This window comes from Erythrolamprus reginae, chromosome 9 (assembly GCF_031021105.1).
Source record: "Erythrolamprus reginae isolate rEryReg1 chromosome 9, rEryReg1.hap1, whole genome shotgun sequence".
Taxonomy (NCBI): domain Eukaryota; kingdom Metazoa; phylum Chordata; class Lepidosauria; order Squamata; family Dipsadidae; genus Erythrolamprus; species Erythrolamprus reginae.
Window position 1 is genome coordinate 39,183,003 of NC_091958.1, and position 19,614 is coordinate 39,202,616.

The following is a 19,614-nucleotide window of genomic DNA, read 5'->3' on the forward strand; positions in this document are numbered from 1 at the left end:
TTTTGCCCTCCCCAGGCATTGAACCATGGGTGTGGGCACTTGCGCAGGCCCTTTAGTGTGTGCGCACACGCTTTTGGCACCCGAGGGAAAGAAGGTTCACCATCACTGCTGAAATCGGGTCAACAGATAAGTTGACATTTTTTGACATCTGATACATTTATAGATATGAATTCACCTCTTCTTTTCCTTCTTCTTCTTTCACTTCTCTTTTATTTTTTCCTTTATTTTACCTTCTTTCTCTTTCCTCTTCCTTTCCTTCTCTTCCTTTCCCTTTAGTTTTTTTCCCTTTTATATATATGTGTACTTTGACTTATAACTGTATACTCAAATTCATATACATTGGTACCAATATTTGCATAGTCCTTTTGGTTTATGTACCCCCCCCCCCCCATATTTTCTTAAAAGAGAGAGAGAGAGAGAAAGGGGACCTCTCAGCAGGCAGCTTATAACAGGGAACTGAAGAGAGACTGTCCTGGGTCTCATCCTGGTAACATTCCAGGTGTGAAAACGTGTTTCATTTTATTGTTTAAGTAGCTATTCTGGATTTGCTGTTCTTGCAATGATATAACCAGGCAGGACAGGGCCAGCCTGACCGTTAATAGTAATAGCATTCATACTTATATACCTCTTCACAGTGCTTTTACAACCCTCTCTAAGTGGTTTCCAGAATCAGCATATTGCCTCCAACAATCTGGGTCCTCATTTGACCCACCTCGGAAGGATGAATCAAGAATTGAACTGCTGGCAGTGGGCAGAGGAATGGAAGGAAGGAAGGAAGGAAAGAAGGAAGGAAAATACCAATAGCATTTAGACTTATATACCGCTTCACAGTGCTTTACAGCCCTCTCTAAGTGGTTTACAGAGTATAAGCATATTGTCCCCAACAATCTGGGTCCTCATTTTACCAACTTTGGAAGGATGGAAGGCTGAGCCAACCTTGAGCCTACTGAGATTTGATCTACCAAACTGCTGGCAGATGGTTATCAGCAGAAGTAGCTTGAAGTACTGCACACTAACTACTGTGCTCCTGAGGGAGGCTTCCTCATAAGATGAGCTGGATTTACATCCCACGCACTGCAAAAGGCAGTTCCAGGAAATCTGCTAAGAAGTCTCCTCTTGATTTGAGGGCTGGGTCATTACAGGTCACTCTCAAAAAGTCACAAAGCCATCAGGAAGGCCTGGTGTTTCCAAAGTCATCTGGATGGTGCCAATTCTGGCAAGCTGTTGAGACTTAAAACTGTTAAAGCTTTAAAAGTTTCAAGGGCTTTTGCAAGAATTGTGAATTTGAGCTGAGACAAGTGGTTCACATTTGAGTCCAAAATTTCTCTTGCTAAGCAAGACATAGAAACATAGAAGACTGACGGCAGAAAAAGACCTCATGGTCCATCTAGTCTGCCCTTATACTATTTCTCGTATTTTATCTTAGGATGGATCTATGTTTATCCCAGGCATGTTGAAATTCAGTTCCTGTGGATTTCCCAACCCCGTCTGCTGGAAGTTTGTTCCAAGCATCTACTACTTTCAGTCAAATAATTTCTCACATTGCTTCTGATCTTTCCCCCAACTAACCTCAGATTGTGCACCCTTGTCCTTGTGTTCACTTTCCTATTAAAAACACTTCATTCCTGAATCTTACTTAACCCTTTAACATATTTAAATGTTTCAATCATGTCCCCCCTTTCCCTTCCGTCCTGCAGACTCTACAGATTGAGTTCATGAAGTCTTTCCTGATAAGTTTTATGCTTAAGGCCTTCCACCATTTTTGTAGCCCGTCTTTGGACCCGTTTAATTTTATCAATATAACTTATCAACTGCACTGATTCACTGGAGAAAGAAAGATCATAAACAGACCAAAACTCACAACAGAAATTCTGGGGGTCAATTGTGGTCATAAGCTGAGGACTAGCTGCATTCACTGAGTGAGATGGTTTGCTTCTATCAGGGACGAAGGAACTGTCATTGTGACTAGGATTAAAAATCTTTACGGGCTAATGGAGGATTGGGAAATAGTAAGCTAGATATAAAGACCAGAAAACAAACTTGCATTTTGGGGTCTGGACTGCAACCCACCACTGAAATGATTTCAGTTGAAGCCAACAGGCAGTGTTAATAATTGGGAGAAATTGAAACTTTTAACAGAACTTTCACATTGATTTATTCCGATACTGAACTGCACAGATTCCACAAGAGGGGAGATTTCAACAGATTGGGGTGGGGGTGGAAAAAAAAGCAGTCTGGAATTTGTGACCTGCAACTGAGTCAGAGACACTGCCGTTCCCAATCTTGCTGTCTTTCTTCTTTTCAAAGCACCTACCATGCTATCATCCTCGTCCCGGGAGGCAAAGGGGAGTGTACTTGAGGAGGAAGGTGTTGAGCGATGCTGTTTGTATGAACTACTTCCATCTGCTAAAAGGAGAGTCAGGAGAGAGAGGTGAGACATTCTGCAACATAACAGGTTCCCTTAAATCAGGGCTCTCCAACCTTGGCAGACTTCAACTCCCAGAATTCCTGCTGGCTTTGCTAGCTGAGGAATTCTGGGAGTTGAAGTCCGCCAGGCTAAAAGTTGCCAAGGTTGGAGAGCCCTGCTTTAAATCACTGAGCCGCTTTGAAAAACATATCCCGGAAAAAGAAAAATAAATTAATAAAACTCCACACTTCTCCAAATTTGCTGAGGGTGGAACAGAATGATTTCATTTAAAAAAGCTTTTTAAAAAGCTTCCAATGAATATAGCTTTAAAAAAAAGCTTTAAATTGAAAAGATTTTTCCCATCAATTATTCTATCCTCCATGTATTGATCTAGGCCTATACAGTATTTCAAATTGATCTCGTGAAAACCAATTCCCATGCTGACAAAAAGCAGTATCCACACACAAGTGTGAAAAATCACTACATAAGGTTTAGCAAAAAGAAAAGTTAATTTCTCCATGGTCAGAAGACACTGAACATCCAAAAAAAAAAAAAAGTCATAAGAGATAAATAGCTAACTCAACCTCTGCTTCCTACAACAATATTGTGCACTTTATTTTCTTCGTTATTTACATCTGTTACAAACTTCATGTTTTCTTTTTTTCATAAACTGAACCATCACTTAAAATGAAATATTTGTAGTTCAGGGTTCTTGATGAGTGATAGACAGTGATTGAATGTTTTGCAGACATTTCATTATTAAACTCCCGTATAATTTTACACAGATTAGGAAGAGCAAGAAATTATTCAGTTCCAACCTTTGGTGATGGTCGTCACAGCAGAGTACGTGGGTCCAAAGGTAGTTTCCATTCTTGTCTGTAAAACACACAGAGACAACGTGTTACTTTCCATTCTACAGCAAGGAGGGCAGTTGGTGAAAACTCCAGGATGCCAGGTGAGATGGCGGTCAAACCACACTGCCTTACCGTGTTTGTGTTCTCTGGGAGTGTTACTGTTGGAGTGTTACTGTTGGAGAAACGATTGTAGCGGGTATTCTTGTTGGCACTCATAATCTAGTCCCACAGAGGAGCATCATCAAAGCTGCTTCTGGTAACAACAAAAGAGAGGTTTCATTCATAAAGCCCTACATGGCATTGGACCAGGTTACTTACGGGACCGCCTTCCGCCGCATGAATCCCAGCGATCGATTAGGTCCCACAGAGTCGGCCTTCTCGGGGTCCTGTCGGCCAGATAATGTCATCTGGCGGGGCCTATGGGGAAGAGCCTTCTCTGTGGTGGCCCCGGCCCTCTGGAATCAGCTCCCTCCGGAGATTCGTACTGCCCCCACCCTCCTTGCCTTTCGAAAGAGTTTAAAAACACATCTTTGCCGCCAGGCCTGGAGACATTAGACCTTCCCCTGTCCGGCGAATGTTGTTAGCGTGATTATTGAATGAATGAAAATGAATGTTTTTAAAGTTAGAATTTTAAGAACCTTGTAGTATATTACTTGGATAACTCTACTGTTGTGTTTTTGTGTGGTTGTGAATGAGTTGGTTGATTGATTTTAATATATATGGGATTTTTAGTAGTAAATTTAATGATTAGATTTGTTGTCGTGCTGTTTTTGTATTCTGTGAGCTGCCCCAAGTCTTCGGAGAAGGGTGGCATACAAATCTAATTAATAATCATCATCATCATCACCATCATCACCATCATCACAAAACAGCACCTGCAAATCCCCTTCCCCCAGTCCAACACCATTTTTATAATATCCCAAAGAGATGAAAGCAGTTTTTGAAGGAAAGAAGGGAAGTTCCTCAATTCCTGGAATGTATAGCTTACAACCAAACCATGAGAAACTTGCATTATTTTTTTAAAAAATCCATTAAGTCTAAAACTAGGGCTTCTTCAAGAAAAACATAATATTAAAATTTACTGGATCTCATTGTGTTTGTATCAAGTGTTCAGAGTGTCATGAGAATGCTTCATAAAACTTTTTTTTTTGCAATGGCCAGAAATCCCTATGTTATAGAAAGAAGTAATTATATGCATGCATTTAAGAAACAAGACCAAGGAATAACATGTTAAGATATCCCAGCGACCGATGAGGTCCCACAGAGTTGGTCTCCTTAGGGTCGTGTCGACCAAACAATGTCGGCTGGCGGGGAAGAGCCTTCTCTGTGACGGCCCCGCCCCTCTGGAATCAGCTCCCTCCGGAGATTCGCACTGCCCCCACCCTCCTTGCCTTTCGAAAGAGTTTAAAAACACATCTTTGCCGCCAGGCCTGGAGACATTAGACCTTCCCCTGTCCGGCGAATGTTGTTAGCGTGATTATTGAATGAATGAAAATGAATGTTTTTAAAGTTAGAATTTTAAGAACCTTGTAGTATATTACTTGGATAACTCTACTGTTGTGTTTTTGCTATATGTTGTGAACCACCCCGAGTCCACGCACAAGTCCAATAAATAAATAAATAAAATATCTGTATTCTTTTGAGATCAGTAGCGAGTTGCTACCCGTACGGTAAAGGATGGCGCACCGGTAGCAATCGCTGCGCTGCATGCGCAGCTTCAATTGGCTTGTGTGGGCGGGTGGTCCTATGTGCTTTTGCTTCTGCGCATGCAGCAAAATCTCATGAAGGCACGAGCGCGTGAGATTTTGATGACGTTTTGCTTCTGCGCATGGGCAGGAGCAAAAACATGCTGGGACACATGCGCGGCAGGGCACCGGTAGAAGTGGTAATAGAAATCCGCCCGCTTTGATATACAGATAGTCCTTGATTAACAACCATTCATTTGGTGACCATTTGAAGTTACGACACTAGAAAAAGTGACTTACATTTTTGACACTCACAAATCTTGCCGTGTCCCCATGATTGCTTCACTAAAATTCAGACCCTTGGCAATTGTGTCATATTTACAATGGCTGCAGCGTCCTGGGATCACCCTTTCCAACCTTCTGACAAGCAAAGTCAACGTGGAAGCCAGATTCACTAGATAGGCATCTTACCGTGTCCCCCCCCTCCAAATAAGACCCTGTCTTATGTTTTTTTGAACCCTGAAATAAGCGCTTGGCCCTACTGCCATGCACTCAAAACCCCAATTGGGTTCATTATCGGGGGACGCCTTATTTGGGGGGAAGAGGGTGGAGAAAATATTTACTGACCCCTCACATCCTGGACACAAACTGTTTCAACTCCTCCCCTCAAAACGTCGCTACAGAGCACTGCACACCAAGACAACTAGACACAAGGACAGTTTTTTCCCGAACGCCATCACTCTACTAAACAAATAATTTTCTCAACACTGTCAGACCTTTTACTAAATCTGCACTTCTACTTTACTACTGTTTTCTCATCATTCCTATCATCCTTTTCCTCCCTCTTAGGACTGTATGACTGTAACTTGTTGCTTGTGTCCTAAGATTTTTATTAATATTGATTGTGTCTTCATTGCTTATTTGACCCCTATGACAATCATTAAGTGTTGTACCACACGATTCTTGACAAATGTGTCTTTTTCTTTTATGTACGTTGAGAGCATAGGCACCAAGACAAATTCCTTGTGTGCCCAATCACACTTCGCCAATAAAGAATTCTATTCTATTCTATGAACTTCATAACTGCAGTGATTCACTTAAAAAAATAATGGCAAGAAGTCATAAAAATGAGGCCAAAATCACTTAACAAATGTCTCACTTAACAACCAAAATTTTGGGTTCAATTGTGATTGTAATTCTAAGGGCTTCTTCTATATCCTTATAGAAACATAGAAGATTGACGGCAGAAAAAAACCTCCTGGTCCCTCTAGTCTGCCCTTATACTATTTCCTGTATTTTATCTTAGGATGGATGGATGTTTATCCCAGGCATGTTTAAATTCAGTTCCTGTGGATTTACCAACCATGTCTGCTGGAAGTTTGTTCCAAGGATTAACATGGAAATGGATGGCTGTGTAACAATGGATGGCTGGGCAGCACTCTGGGACGGACAGGCAGGGGAATCCTACTGTAATCTGAAATTATAGCCTGCAGAGATCACTCATGTGATTTCCCTGAGATCACAAAGAACAGTAAAATTAATTTTTTACCAAGCCTGAGCATGTAACCCTTTTATGCATGGCCTATGCCAGTGATGACAAACCTTTTTCTCCCCTCAGGTGCTGAAAGAGCATGGGCGTGTGCTATCGTGCATGCGTGAGTGCCCATACCCATAATTCAATGCCTGGGGAGGGTGGAAAACAACTTCCCCCAACCCCCGGAGGCCCTCTGGAGGCCGGGAGCAGCCTGTTTCCCAACTTCTGGTGAGCCCAGTAGGCTCGTGTTTCACCTTTCCCAGGTTCCAAAGACTTCCCTGGAGCTGGGGGTGGGTAAAAACACCCCCCTCCCAAGACTCTCTGGAAGCCAAAAATGCCCTCCCCGAGCCTCTGTGCAAGCCAAAAACCAGCTGGTTGGCACACACATGCATGAGCTAGGGCAATGGCTCGTGTGCCAGCAGATATGGCTCCACATGCAACCTGTGCCATAGGTTCACCATTGTTGGTATGTCTTGGTGCAGCTAGGCTACGAGATCTTCGACATATGCTGAGCAGAGTTTAAGGAAGAGTGTGGATGTGTGATACAGCCAGTAACGACACAGACTTAGTATGCTGAGCAAGTATTATTTACATATATACATATTTACAAGCACAAAGCAGAAATAATCAACAAACCGCACATAGCTGCAGGAAGCAAAATATACTCCCCTACAAGGTAAAGGCAAAAAGGTGAATGAGCTATCCAGCGTCATCGACAGAAGATGCTGGCGCCCTCTTATGGCGAACCAGCCAAAGTCCTTAAAGAGATATTGCAACTGTAAAACTGTAAAAACTACAATTGGTAGTTTAACATACATGGCAACCACAAATACCATTATGTACTAACAACCATCATGGCCTATACCCTACCTAAGACCCAGAGGTGGAATTCAGCAGGTTCTGACCGGTTCTGGAGAACCGGCAGCAGAAATTTTGAGTAGTTTGTAGTAGTAGTAAACACCACCTCTGATTACCCCCCCCCCCATCTATTCCCTGCATCCCAGCTGATTGGGAGGAAATGGGGATCTTCCCCTGCCGTGCCCACCAAACCATGCCACGTCCTTCAAGCCATGGCCATAGAACTGGCAGTAAAAATTTTATTTATTTTTTATTTTTTGAAACCCATTACTGCTAGGACCTCAGCGGACAAGGAATAATAAAAGCAGAAAATGTTCATCTTTGCTTTTTTGGCATGTTTCAGTGGCAAAAGTAAAACGAGCGCCTTAATCCTTGCACTAATTCTGCATGAGAAAAAATGAGCCCACTTGAGGCTCTCGGGAGTAAATAGTCTTGATACATGATGCTTAAAACATCAACTTTGCACCCCCACATCCACCACACATACGCACACTGAAATAAAAATTTTAACTGTCGAGAGGACCTTGGAATTTCCTGGTTTAAAAGGTGCATGGAAATTTAGATCCCTAAATGCAAACTTGATGTTTATTCTACAAAAAAAAATTGCTCCCGGGATCAGAGGATTTAAATGCCAGCAATAAAATATAAGAAGCCCAAATCCTTAAAAACATTTTAATATATTAAACACCCAGGCTGAAAGGGCAACAGCACAGAAATTATTCGCCAAAGCCCTCTTTAGAATATTCCCTGCTTTCAAGCCAAGCCTTAAACTTTTGAATTCTTCAAAGCCCAGGGCTAAAACTGCATGGCTTCTAAGGCCAAGCTACTGCTTACACATTCCTTGACAGTAGCACCCAAATGCTTATCTCCCTGAATCATTAGGCTGGACTGAACTCCACCCCCTACAATTATTAATGGTGCAGAAACCTAGTTATTCTGTTGCAGTTTATTCCAAATGTATAACTTGTCAAGGACAGAACCAGTATCTTTGACATTGGTGTACAGTGATCCCTTGTTTTTCTCTAGGGATGCGTTCCAAGACCACCCATGAAAAACGAATTTCCGTGAAGTAGAGGAAAGATATTTTTTTATGTATTTATCAAGTATTTGGACTTTTAAAACCCACCCTTTGCATTAAACAGTCATTCTATAATGTTTCTCAGCTAGAACTACATGTGATATCCTACCTGTTTCTTTAATAGAGTACAGTAGTACTGTAGAATAATTTTATGAATTTTTAATGGATTTAAAAATGTCAATGGATTTAATGGATTTAATCCCCCTTTGAAAACCCGTGAAGTAGCGAATCCGCAAAAGATGAACCGCGAAGTAGCGAGAGATTACTGTACAGAGATGGATTTTCTCTAAGTCAACTCATCATCTACTCTTCCTATCTCCCAATTGTGCATTCATCACCTGTGTGACAGAGTCCATCCCCCTTGCTGCTGATCGTCCCTTTTTTCCTTTTACCTTTCCCAACATGAGAGCCTTTTCCAAAAGCTGGCTTTTCACTTAATGTGCCTGAAATAGGATAATTTACACCTGGTCATTTGTGCCCCTTAGAGAACTCTGGGTTGACTTGTTCAATGATCCATTTCTTTCAGGATATGCTAAGAATAGAAGAGAGTTAATCTGCTTACAACTCAACAGCACAGGAGCAAGAAAACCTCTTGAACTTTGTATCTAAACTTACCTGTTGTGCTTTGTGTGAAATGTTTGCTTTACCTTTGAGAAGGAAAGAACTTTGCTTAAGTTACTTTAACTGACCTTTAGAGAGTCTAGCCTTTATTTATTCTGAAGGGAGTGGGCAAAGAGCTAGGAGATGAAAGGCAATGCTATCCAATCTAGTAAAGACCAGACTTGAATCTGAGATCTTTCAGGTGACCCTGCTTGTGTAAAAAGATTGGCCTTTTACATCTCGGGGTGCATTCCTAATGGATCTGAGGCAAATCATTTTAGAGATTCAGAAAACAGCTGAAGGTCAATCTGGAATGAAGGAAAATATGTGTCCCAGCTCAAAATTCAATCTGTTTACTGTATTTTTCGGAATATAAAACACACCTTAATTTTGGGGATGAAAACAAGGGGGGAGATTTGCCTCCCAGTAAAAAGTACCGATTATAAACACTGTTTGCTGTGTATTTCTGTGCCTGTATACATAACCCATAAAAAAAACAAAGAATTGGAAAAATTTACATTATGGCAGTATATTAATGCCAGAAAGTTTTTTTAAATGCAGTCATACTAACTCCTCCTAATTATTTAAATAGATCTATTCGAAACATGACTTAGTCAGGGTTTAACTCAGCTGCCTTATCTTAATACTAAACAGGACACAATTATATTTTAGATTATACTTGTACAGATGCTGTTAGAACTGATGTGGCTTTCTTGAAGTATACATTATTCTCTGCTATTTAAAGAAGATACAATAACACTGTACCCCTTCAGAGCAAGCATTTATTTAAAAAAAACTACTTCATTTTGTTAAGTTGTCTACAATAAAGCAGTCTTTAAAAAATAAGTCAATAATGTGAACATTCTATAGACATTTATAGTTATTGACTTACCTCCTTGCAATTAATTAGCACAAGAAAATAAAAATCTGCCTCTCTCTCCCTGCCAGCAATTTGCCTCCTTGCAGTTTTAGTTTCACTTTCATTTTAGCAAGTGGGCCTACCTGCAGCCTCTATGAGCTGCTGGTTTGGAGGCTGATAATAATTTGCTTGTGCTAATCAGGCTCTCTGCTGTTTGCTACAAGAAGGTAAATTTCTGGGTGGCAGAGGCCAAAAGATGGGGGTGGCTGGGTGGAGCTACATTCAGTGTATAAGACGCACCAAGTTTTCACACTGTTTTGGGGAGAAAGAAGGAGTGTCTGAAAAATACGGTACACAGGCCTGAACTTGAAGTGCTAAGAATGGCATTCTTGAGTGGCCCTTTTTTGCTAACAAACAAGGTTAAATAGAAAAGGGGATGAGCAGGCTGCTCTCCAAAAGCTTCTGAGCCAGGGGTGTCAAATTCAAATTTCATTGAGAGCCACATCAGAGTTGTGTTTGTTTGACGTTGGGTGGGTGTGGCCAGCTCGACAATGGGGGGCATCTGTGGAGGCTCCAAATACCCTCCGGGCGAAAAAGGGCTTCTGAGCTGTTTTCGGCTGTAACAGCTTCCTGCAAGCCTCTGTCAGTGGAAACGTAGCTCGGAAATGCCACCCATGGCATTAGCCTATCCACTGCAGTGATTCACTTAACAACTGTGGCAAAAGTTGTAAAATGGGGCAACACTCGATTAGCAAATGTCTCACTTAGCAACAGAAATTTTGGTCTCAACAGTGGCCTTAGGCTGAGTGTATTTATTAGTGTTTATAGAACTATCCATCTTCTAGTGTGGATTTGATTTAAATCATGATTTAAATCACTAGTAAAAAGGCTTGATCTAAACTGACTCAATTTAAATCATAATTTTTAAATAATTTTATACCTTTTTCTTTGTCCCATGGCGGCTCCACCTCTGACCTGCTTTTGACTCACCGACAGCCCCAATATTGCAAAGTCTACAGCCTCACCTACATAACTAAGGTCCATTTCATTCATTCATACATTCATTCGATTTGTATGCCGCCCTTATCCGAAGACTGGGGCAGCTCACAAGATACAAAATAAAACAATGCATACAAACAAATCTAATTAGTTAAAAACTACAAGCTAAAAACCCAATATATTAAAATCAATTAACCAATTCAATCACAACCATACATCACGTTTAGTACTGAATAAACGTAATTATTAATGTATCTTAAATACAAAACTATCTATAGGTAGGGTTTTTTTTTACTCTGAAAGGATTTTATTAAAATAAGCTTGATAACAATAAATTCTGATTTTAAAAAATCCGACTTAAATTTTAAAATTAAAAAAATCACACACACACACACATATATCTCACATGTTTTTGCTGAATTTGCTGAATATATATTTTGTGTCGAATCACCCTGGTATATTGAAGGAACATCACAGTTCCTTTTTTGCCTCTGGGCCCAACCCAGGGCCATTTCCAAGACAGTTAATTTATTCATAGCCCACAAACTATATTCTGTATGTGTCACATGTTTTTGCTGAATTTGAAAATTAAGGGGGACCAGGATAGATCTATTTCGGCCTCATCAGCTAGCCATACCTTCACTGGGACTTGAACTTGCAACCAGTTGCAGGTTCAAGTCCCAGTGGGTATGGCTAGCTGATGAGGCCAAAATAGATCTATCCTAGTCTCCCTTAATTTTCAAATTCAGCCAAAAAAAAACATGTGACATATACAGACACACACACACACACCAACTATATATATAAAACCCTCGATTTTCATAAACCATGCTGCAACTGGTTACAGAGGACCGAGAAAGAGCCTGGGAGCCCCCTCCTCCTTTCCAAGCTGGTCCCCTGCAGAGGCAAAGCAGCCCAAAAAAGGGCGCAAATAACTTCCGACCGACCGCAAGTGTCCCCCTCCCCCCTGGAAGTGCTGAGGGACTACAGAAACCAGAAGTCCCAACCAAGCGAGAGTCGTAATCCGGGGGGGCAAGCCGATGGGGGGGGAGAGGGCGGCGCCGCTCCTCCCGCAAGGACGCCTCTCCCCCAATGACAGGTCCCGGCCCCAGGGGCGGTGCAGCTCCCATCGTCCCCCGCCGCAACGGCTGCCCTGACGGGGCTGATGGGCGCTGGGCCGGGGGGGGCTCCTCTTCCTCCTCCCGCTCCGGCCCCAGCCCCGCGCTCCCTCCCGCCTCACCTGTGGGCAGCGGGGGCGGCGGAGCCAGCCTGCGCAGGGCCGCCCACCGCATGGCGCCTCTTTCCCCCGCCGTTGCCGCAAAGAGAACAGCCGGCCGTCCTCGTCCGCTCCCCTCTCACCAGCCGGGCCGGAAGTGCCGCTTCCGGAATCTCCCCCTCCCCTCCTGAGTCGACGGGATTCGTAGTCCTGGTAAGCGCAGCGTTTACACAGAAACGGGTCCCGTTAGCTGGGTGGGTTGCCTACAACTCCCATCAGGGATCACGGTGCAAAGGACCCGCCCGCCCTTTCCGGGTCCGAAATCTCGCGTTATGAACCGTTTTTTCTCCTCAGCCTTTAGGATGTCGAGCGACGTTTCCCGCCCGATTCCAACGTTCTCCGCACCGGAAGTCGCTTCGCCTCCTCCAATCCAATACGCCCTCGCAGGAGAAGTCCTAAGCGGAGGGCGAATGGACGTGGCCGATTGAGAAAGAAGATCGTGTATTGGCTACGAAGGGGGAGAGAAAAGGAGCAACGGGATTGGTTGGTTTCCCCGCAGTGATGTTCACCAATCGGAAAGCGACGAGAGGTATAAAAGGCGCCGCGTGAGAGCACTTCGCCATTTTGTGGCTTTCCTCAGCCGGGAAGATGTATTTCTTTGGCGGCTGGGCCTTCGATTGGTCTCGTGGGCTTCGCGGCCGCAGCGCCTCCCTTTATCTCGGCCCTAGAAGACCACGAGGTTTTGGGGTGAGTTGGGCATCTCTTTGGCCTCCTGCAGCCGCATTTATAGTCCCCGTTGTGAAGAGAGGCTCCTTGGCGGGTCTTTCGGCGAGGGGAGAGGGGGGTTTATCAATCCCCGACTGCCACCGTCTTCTGGGCGCGAAGCTCCGATTGGGCCGGGCCCTATGCGGCATCCAATGGCCGGGTTGCCGAAGAAGCCGCTCCGCGCCGCCCTGATGTAAACCTAGGCGCTGTGAAGGCGTCGTGGCTGCCTCTTTAATAAGACCTGCTTTCTTCCTTTAAAAAAAAATGTTTTAATTTTTTTAAAAATATAATCTTTATTGAAGATAAATAGGGGAGGGGATACATAAAACAAAAGAACTGCGAATATTGGTACAACGACAACCCTGCGAGGTGGGTTGGGGTGAGAAGGCAACACTGGCCCCAAGTGTCCCAGCACTTGGTTTATATTGAGTGTTTCCTCATGGCTTATTTGACCCCTGTGACAATCACTTAGTGTTTGAAGGGCCTTGCTGCTCCCAGGTCATCACATGACGCCACCAAGCCTCAATATATAGAATAAAGAATTCTAGTCTATTCTTTGGAGCCTAAAGCAGGAGTCAAACTCACAGCCTCTTAGTTTTTCTGGGCCAGCGCCTGAAATTGACCCGGTTATCTGCAGACATATGTTGGCATATGCCTTGCTCCCTGCCCTCTTCCCTTACAGGCCATGGTTTTGTGTTTCAGCTCTGGGGTAGGAAGCTGCTTTTTAGGCAGAAGATGGGAAAGAGGAGCCCACCTGCAGACCAAAAGGTTGCAGGCAAACTCCTATTCGAAACATTGCTATTTATAGGGGCTGGGGGGCACCGAGGATAAATTTGTAGTAGCATGGGTATGGTGGACTGAAAAGGTTTGGGAACCACTGGTCTAGCCATACGCAGTTCTTACAATCTTTCTTCATATCTTTTTGCCTCCAGGCCTTAAATCATCATTAAATCAAGTCTCCATGTTGGATGCAGTATTCCAAGTATAGTCTTACTAAACCTTTAGAGAGCAGTACTAATACTTCACCTGGTTTTCATTCTGTCTGTTCATACAGCCTCATGATAAAGAAGGACTCACAAGAGAAGAGCCTAATGCTGGGAAAGATTGAAGGCAAAAGAAGGGGACAGCAGAGAATGAGGTGGCTGGATGGAGTTATTGAAGCTGTCCGAGATAACTTTGCAACTAACAACAAAAATATAGCCAAGGACTTGTATTAGCTTTTTTTGGCTGCTGTGTGATTGTCCCTTAAGATAGCCTTCTCACAGTAACTCTTTGAGCCAGGTTTCAACCTGTTCAAGTCTGTCAAAATCTTTTTGGATCCTGAGCTCACCTTCTGGGCTATTGGCTGTTTCTGCCAGCTTAGTGTCATTTGCAAATTTGATGAGTTCCCCTTCTATTCCCCCATTTAGATCATTTATGATGATCATTGAAAAGTATTGGGCCTAAGACCTAACCTTCCCTCCATGTAGGTCCATGTAGTAGTAGTTGTAACATGTATAGTACTATTAAGTATTACACGTTAGTATGGTTTGACAGCCAGTTACAAATCCATCTCTTGGTGATGCTGTCTATTCACATTTTTCTAGCTTATCAAAGAAGTAGACTGTGGTCTATTTTGTTAAATGCCTTGCTAGAGTCAAAGTATATTATGTCCACAGCATTTCGTTGTAGATGTTCACAGATCTCTTTTCATTCTTTTCCCTAGTGTCTTCCATGCACTTGACATCACACATGCTGTGAGACCCATAATCTTGGGGTCTTCCCAAATGTGGATTGGACAATGACCCTTGAGGGGGACAGGCAAAATTCCCCCCTCTTGACGAGAACTTGAAGGATATTATGCTGATCCATGGTCCTACAAGAGGCGATCAAGAACCAAAGAGCCTGGGAAACTACCTCAGATGGCCACTCAGGCTCCCTGGCTGCCCCAAGCCAATCTTCCTGTGCACTTGACACAACACAGGCTCCCTGGCTGCCCCCTCCCCCTTTCAAGAAAGTAAAGACTCTTGGAAAATTGGTATTTCAAAAGGAACCTGTCACTGAAAAAGGGTGGAAGGAAGCCACTTTGTAGCCATCACTGGTATCGTTTTGTGCATACAGCTAGGATAAGGGAAATTAGAAACCTCCCAAACGATCAGATTTCACCAGTTCGCAGGTGTGAAGATGTTATTGTAACGGCATCCGAGAAACGGATAAGAAGAGCTGCTTGGGCCCTCCCTCCAATTGCATTCCTCAAGAGGTGAGAATTTCCCAGGGGTCTGGTGCGCCAGGAAACGGTTATAAAAAGGTGAACAGTTATATACAAGGAAATAAATTAGGATACCTAGGATACATAGAAAAATAATTTGGTGCATCAAATCCAAAGCCCCCCCCCCCCCCTTCTACCAAAGAATACCTGACTAATATGGGAGGGGGGAGGGTGTTGGCTTTACTGGACCACATCAGCTAGGCGACTTTTAAATCTTGTTGGCTTCAACTCCACACATTGAAGTCCAGAAGTCCTAAAGTTGCCAAGTTTAGGGACCCCTGAGCTATGCGGTCAGCCCTGGGGTGGTGGAAAAGCTTTGAGACCCAAGTAGCTGAGGGTGCCAATAGCTTTTTGCCAACTCTGGATGTAGATAGTAGCTGAGGGGGACCCCTGCTCATTTTATAACTGAACACGAAAGTTTCATAGTGGCACCTATAGTGGGTGAGCTTTTAAAGATTTGGCATCTTTCTGTACAAATAAGGTATGCTTCTAGTTGAGTAACTTTGGATCAAAATGGGACAAGGAGAAAAGGTGAGCCTTAAAAATTGTAAGCTCAAGTAATTTGCTAAACTAAATACCAGCCAATGATGAACTATTTAATTTTCTGACACCTCGTATGAAAACTGCTTGCAGTTGGTGATTTTAGCCATGATCTGAGGCTTGGCATTCGTATAATAGGGTATTGGGTCTGAATTGAGATGGGGGGGGGAAATGTTATTTTAGAAAAGTTCTAAAACTGGCCTCCCAGTTGGGCAGGTGTTCAGTTTGATACAATGTCTAAATTGTCTGATCTGGAATATTTGTGACTGCTGGTTTAGAAAATCAATGGCGTTTGTATTTTTTCTTTTTAAGAAGCCGATGGAAATAGAAGAGGACAGGCATTGCAGTAGTACAGGTAATAAGACTTTAAAAATAGTGTTTTCAATCGAATATATTACTAAGATGATGGAAAAACTCAAAGGCATTCTTTTTTTTCTAAGGAAGGCTGTGTTTGCTATATACTGAGCCATTGTTGATTACTAGGATAGTGTTAACATTGATGTTGGGTAGGGAGGTTATGAAGAGCCAAATAATAATGGTTAAAAAGCTATTCAATTAAATCCCATGTATCCTTTTTTTTTTGCAGGGCTTCTGTCCTTTGATTGAATTACCTTTCTCAAGAAGACAAGGATTGTTTCTATTTAGAGATTTAATTGGTGGAAGGTCTGAGATGGGTGAAGTGTCCATTGACTGAACTACAGTGGAAGTGGGGCAAATTAGAAGTTCCCTGAGGATGGGCTCCACCAGCATGAATCCAAAAGCTCAGAAGATTAAACTTTTGGTCCCGGTGACCCACCCACATTAAATCCTGCAACTTTATCCTGGGACATGTAGATTCACCTTCATAATAATTTCCCCACCATTTGGGGATGCTGCAGAGTAGATAAAGAGACATTGAAATAACCAACAAATTCAGTTCAGGCAAAAACGATCCTGAAGTGATTCCTGTTGGAGTAACAGTTGGAAAGGACGCTGTAGGGTTTCTAGGCTAGCATGCCAGCACTATTCGTGCTCAAAGTTCGGTGTGCCAAGCAATATTTCTCCTACCCTTCCCCAATATTAGAGGTCTTTAAGCTATGTTGGCTGGAGGATTCTGGGAGTTGAAGCACATGTCTTAAAGTTGCCAGGTTTGGGGACTTCTTGATTTAGGGGATTAAGTGGTGGTGGGTCTGACCCCAGGTTGGGCATGGGCCTCCTGTGGTACAGATCTCCAAAGGCCTCCTCCATACTCTGCTTAATGAGCCAGATGTTCCTTTAACATTTCATTGGGGAGCAGTGTTGGAGGTGTTAAGTGATGCTGTTGACCTCCAGTGACAGACAACCTCAACACGCAAGGCTCCCTCTTATGTTGAGAACTGCCTGCATCAATTTGTTTTGCACAGAAAGAATCCCAGAATCCCTTTCAACTAAATTGCTCAAATGCTGTAGGGCAGGACAGAAGAGAAATGAGAGCTGCTTCCCTGTGTAGCAGTTACAAAAGCCCAAGAATGCATCCTGGGGACTTAACATTCCAACCAGGGGGTTGAAATGAATCCAACATTGGAAATAAGCAGTAGTCTGGCAGTGATGACTTAAAATAGTTATAATGCATCAAAAACCTTTTAATGTTTAGGTGAATGCTGAATAACTGGCCAGCTTAAAAAGACTATTTTTGAAGGCTTAATAAGTAAAATGAAAAAACACTGAATTTTGGAAGTTCTTTAGTGTCAATTAAGACCATTTTCTTGTGAAATACGTATGGCACATCATTTATGGCATATAAACTTACTTTGATTCTTTATGAATAAAAACAGTTTACCAATTTGGAACGTTGTATGAACTTTCTAATAACTACAGGTCTACACACAAGTTTTCAGAGTTGGCTTGTGGTCATATGCCATATTTATCTTAGTAAACCCAAAGTTGCTATTGAAGTGGGGAGGTGCCTTGAAGGCCAAAGACAAACCATTTCCCCCTTCCCTTGCTGGGTTGGATCTGCTAATGCATCTATGAAAACACTTGACAAATTCAGAAGGCCTTTAACCCTGGTGTTCTGCTCAGGTTTGTGAAGCCCGTTTTCAAACTTTGAGACCCTGTAAAAAAAATTTCCCTGCATATCTGAAACTTGAAATTTTATGAGTTTCTCAGAATTTCTTTTGGGGTGGGGTGGGGGGGCTTAGTTATTGCTTGGGGGGGGAGAAAGAAAACTGTTCACAAAACTGTTCCCAGATCACCATGACCCGGCTAATTGGGAATCTGCACTCTAGTTTAATCTGCAATGCAGAAATGTTCAAACTAGTTTCCAAGTAAAAAAAGTTTTCAAAAAGACCAAATACAAGTACCTAAAATGAACAATTTTTGATTCGGGTTAAATAGACCCGGGAACAGTACAAGTGTATAGTGTTATTGAACAGTGCACCAGGGTTAATCTCTTAAATTGCCAAATTTCAACTGAATAATGATAAAGTACATGCTGGAAAGTATCTCCAGGGTGTTCATTAAGTTCTTTACTTAGAATGTACAGTATTGCAGATTAAACTAGAGTGGAGATTCCCGATTAGCTGGGTCATGGTTGCCCCAAAGATGGTTTCTTAAAAGGCAAATGGACTTGGTTTTCCCTGAATAGTGCAAATGGGTATAAAATCTTGGAACCCCTTGAAAGGGGTTCCAGCAATTCCAAGAAGGTTCCTTGCTCGATTTTCACTAGCCAGATGACCCTGAGGGCACAGATAAAGCCCCCAGTGGCCTCAACAACTCAGAAAATACTACAGTAACAACTGGGTGATTGCAAGAAATATAAATCCTTCCATTCACCACCATTCAATCAGAATGGAAGAAGCTTTTGGGATTCAAGCCACAGCTATTGCTCCTAAGTGATGCACTTTCTAGCCCAGTGATGGTGAACCTATGGCATGGATGCCACAGGTGGCACACAGCCATATCAGCTGGCACCCGAGCCGTTGCCCTAGCTCAGCTCCAAATGCATGTGTGCCGGCCAGCTGATTTTTGGCTCGAGGCTTTGGGAGGCCGTTTTTGGCTTCCAGAGAGCCTCTGGCCGGGATGAGTGTTTTTACCCTCCCCCCAGCTCCAGGAAAGGAGGGGAGGGTGAAACTTGTGCATGAATGATAGTGCAAGCACACGCTCTTTGCACCCAAGGGGAAAAAAGGTTTGCCAACTGCTCTAGCCAGTCAGGAAAAGACTTTCCATTTAGATTGGCTAGTGTTTTTCCTTTCCCAACTATGCTATGGTTCTTTTCCACCCACACACCCCAATATTTGTTTTCCGTCTGCTGTCCCTGTGGACAGGCAGCTCTTTAAGCCCAAACTAAGTGCAAAATGAATCTTTACACTAAATTCCTAGTAGAAACGGAGCTTTTGGAATCTTAAATCAGGGAGTGTTATTTTCACTTCAATGGAGGCGGCAGTAGTGGCAAAAAAGACAAAAGACTTTTTTTAGGAAGAAGGCCTGCTTTTAGACCTTGAGAAGCAAGCATCCTTAAAAAATCGTTTTATTATGAGAAACCCCAAAAAGCTATAAACAAAAGCCAACAGTTAGCTTGGTACATAAATAACACTTTCAAGACACTCAAGAACTGGAGCGGCCCGTCCAGCCTCCATGGCACCAAAGCCATGTAGGAAACAGGCTGGGCCCCTGCCAAGGCAGCCCATGTGCTTGCCAGACGAGGGTTGCCAAAGCCAAGCCACGAATGCAGGGCCTTCGAAGTTAAGGCAAGACGGGCGCAACTCCTGCAGTTCTGCATTGCAGAGTTTCCTCCTGGCTTTATGAACGTAACATGCGACATGCAAGCTGCCTTCGATAGATTTCTTCCTTGGAGAACGGTGACAATAATCCAATTTAGGGCTTGTGTAAAGCACTCTTAAAACTTGAAACACATCTGCTGGGCACAAGGAAAACTACATTTAACGAGGAAAGCCCGATGGCAACTTAGCACACGTACCACAAAGCACCTAATCCACGTTGCCCAATAACCC

At 43.1% G+C, this 19,614-nt stretch overlaps 1 protein-coding gene, 1 long non-coding RNA gene and 1 other non-coding gene across 7 annotated transcripts in view; 2 read left to right on the plus strand and 1 right to left on the minus strand.

Annotated features, from left to right (window-relative positions):
* TRAF7 (TNF receptor associated factor 7) overlaps positions 1-12,422 on the minus strand; it is a 49,702-nt gene extending 37,280 nt beyond the window's left edge. The window contains exons 1-4 of one of the 4 annotated variants that reach the window (XM_070760849.1): positions 12,115-12,422; positions 3,394-3,514; positions 3,226-3,283; positions 2,315-2,406 (exon numbers count right to left, since the gene is read on the minus strand). In XM_070760849.1, the coding sequence (XP_070616950.1) occupies positions 2,315-2,406; positions 3,226-3,283; positions 3,394-3,477 (234 nt within the window). In that variant the 5' untranslated portion in view covers positions 3,478-3,514; positions 12,115-12,422. The remainder of the gene's footprint in view (positions 1-2,314; positions 2,407-3,225; positions 3,284-3,393; positions 3,515-12,114) is intronic. The other 3 variants (XM_070760852.1, XM_070760853.1, XM_070760851.1) reach the window with 3 other exon arrangements.
* Positions 12,423-12,708: 286 nt separating this feature from the next.
* On the plus strand, positions 12,709-17,448 carry LOC139172103 (uncharacterized). Of its 2 annotated transcripts, XR_011559836.1 has the most exons (5): positions 12,709-12,837; positions 13,910-13,993; positions 14,561-15,094; positions 15,956-15,998; positions 16,230-17,448. It is a non-coding gene; the product is annotated as an uncharacterized lncRNA (long non-coding RNA). The 2 variants fall into 2 exon arrangements; XR_011559837.1 differs by lacking the exon at positions 13,910-13,993 and having other exon boundaries at positions 12,711-12,837.
* On the plus strand, positions 15,683-15,765 carry LOC139172700 (small nucleolar RNA SNORD60). The gene has a single exon (XR_011559919.1). It is a non-coding gene; the product is annotated as a small nucleolar RNA SNORD60 (small nucleolar RNA).
* Positions 17,449-19,614: the final 2,166 nt, after the last annotated feature.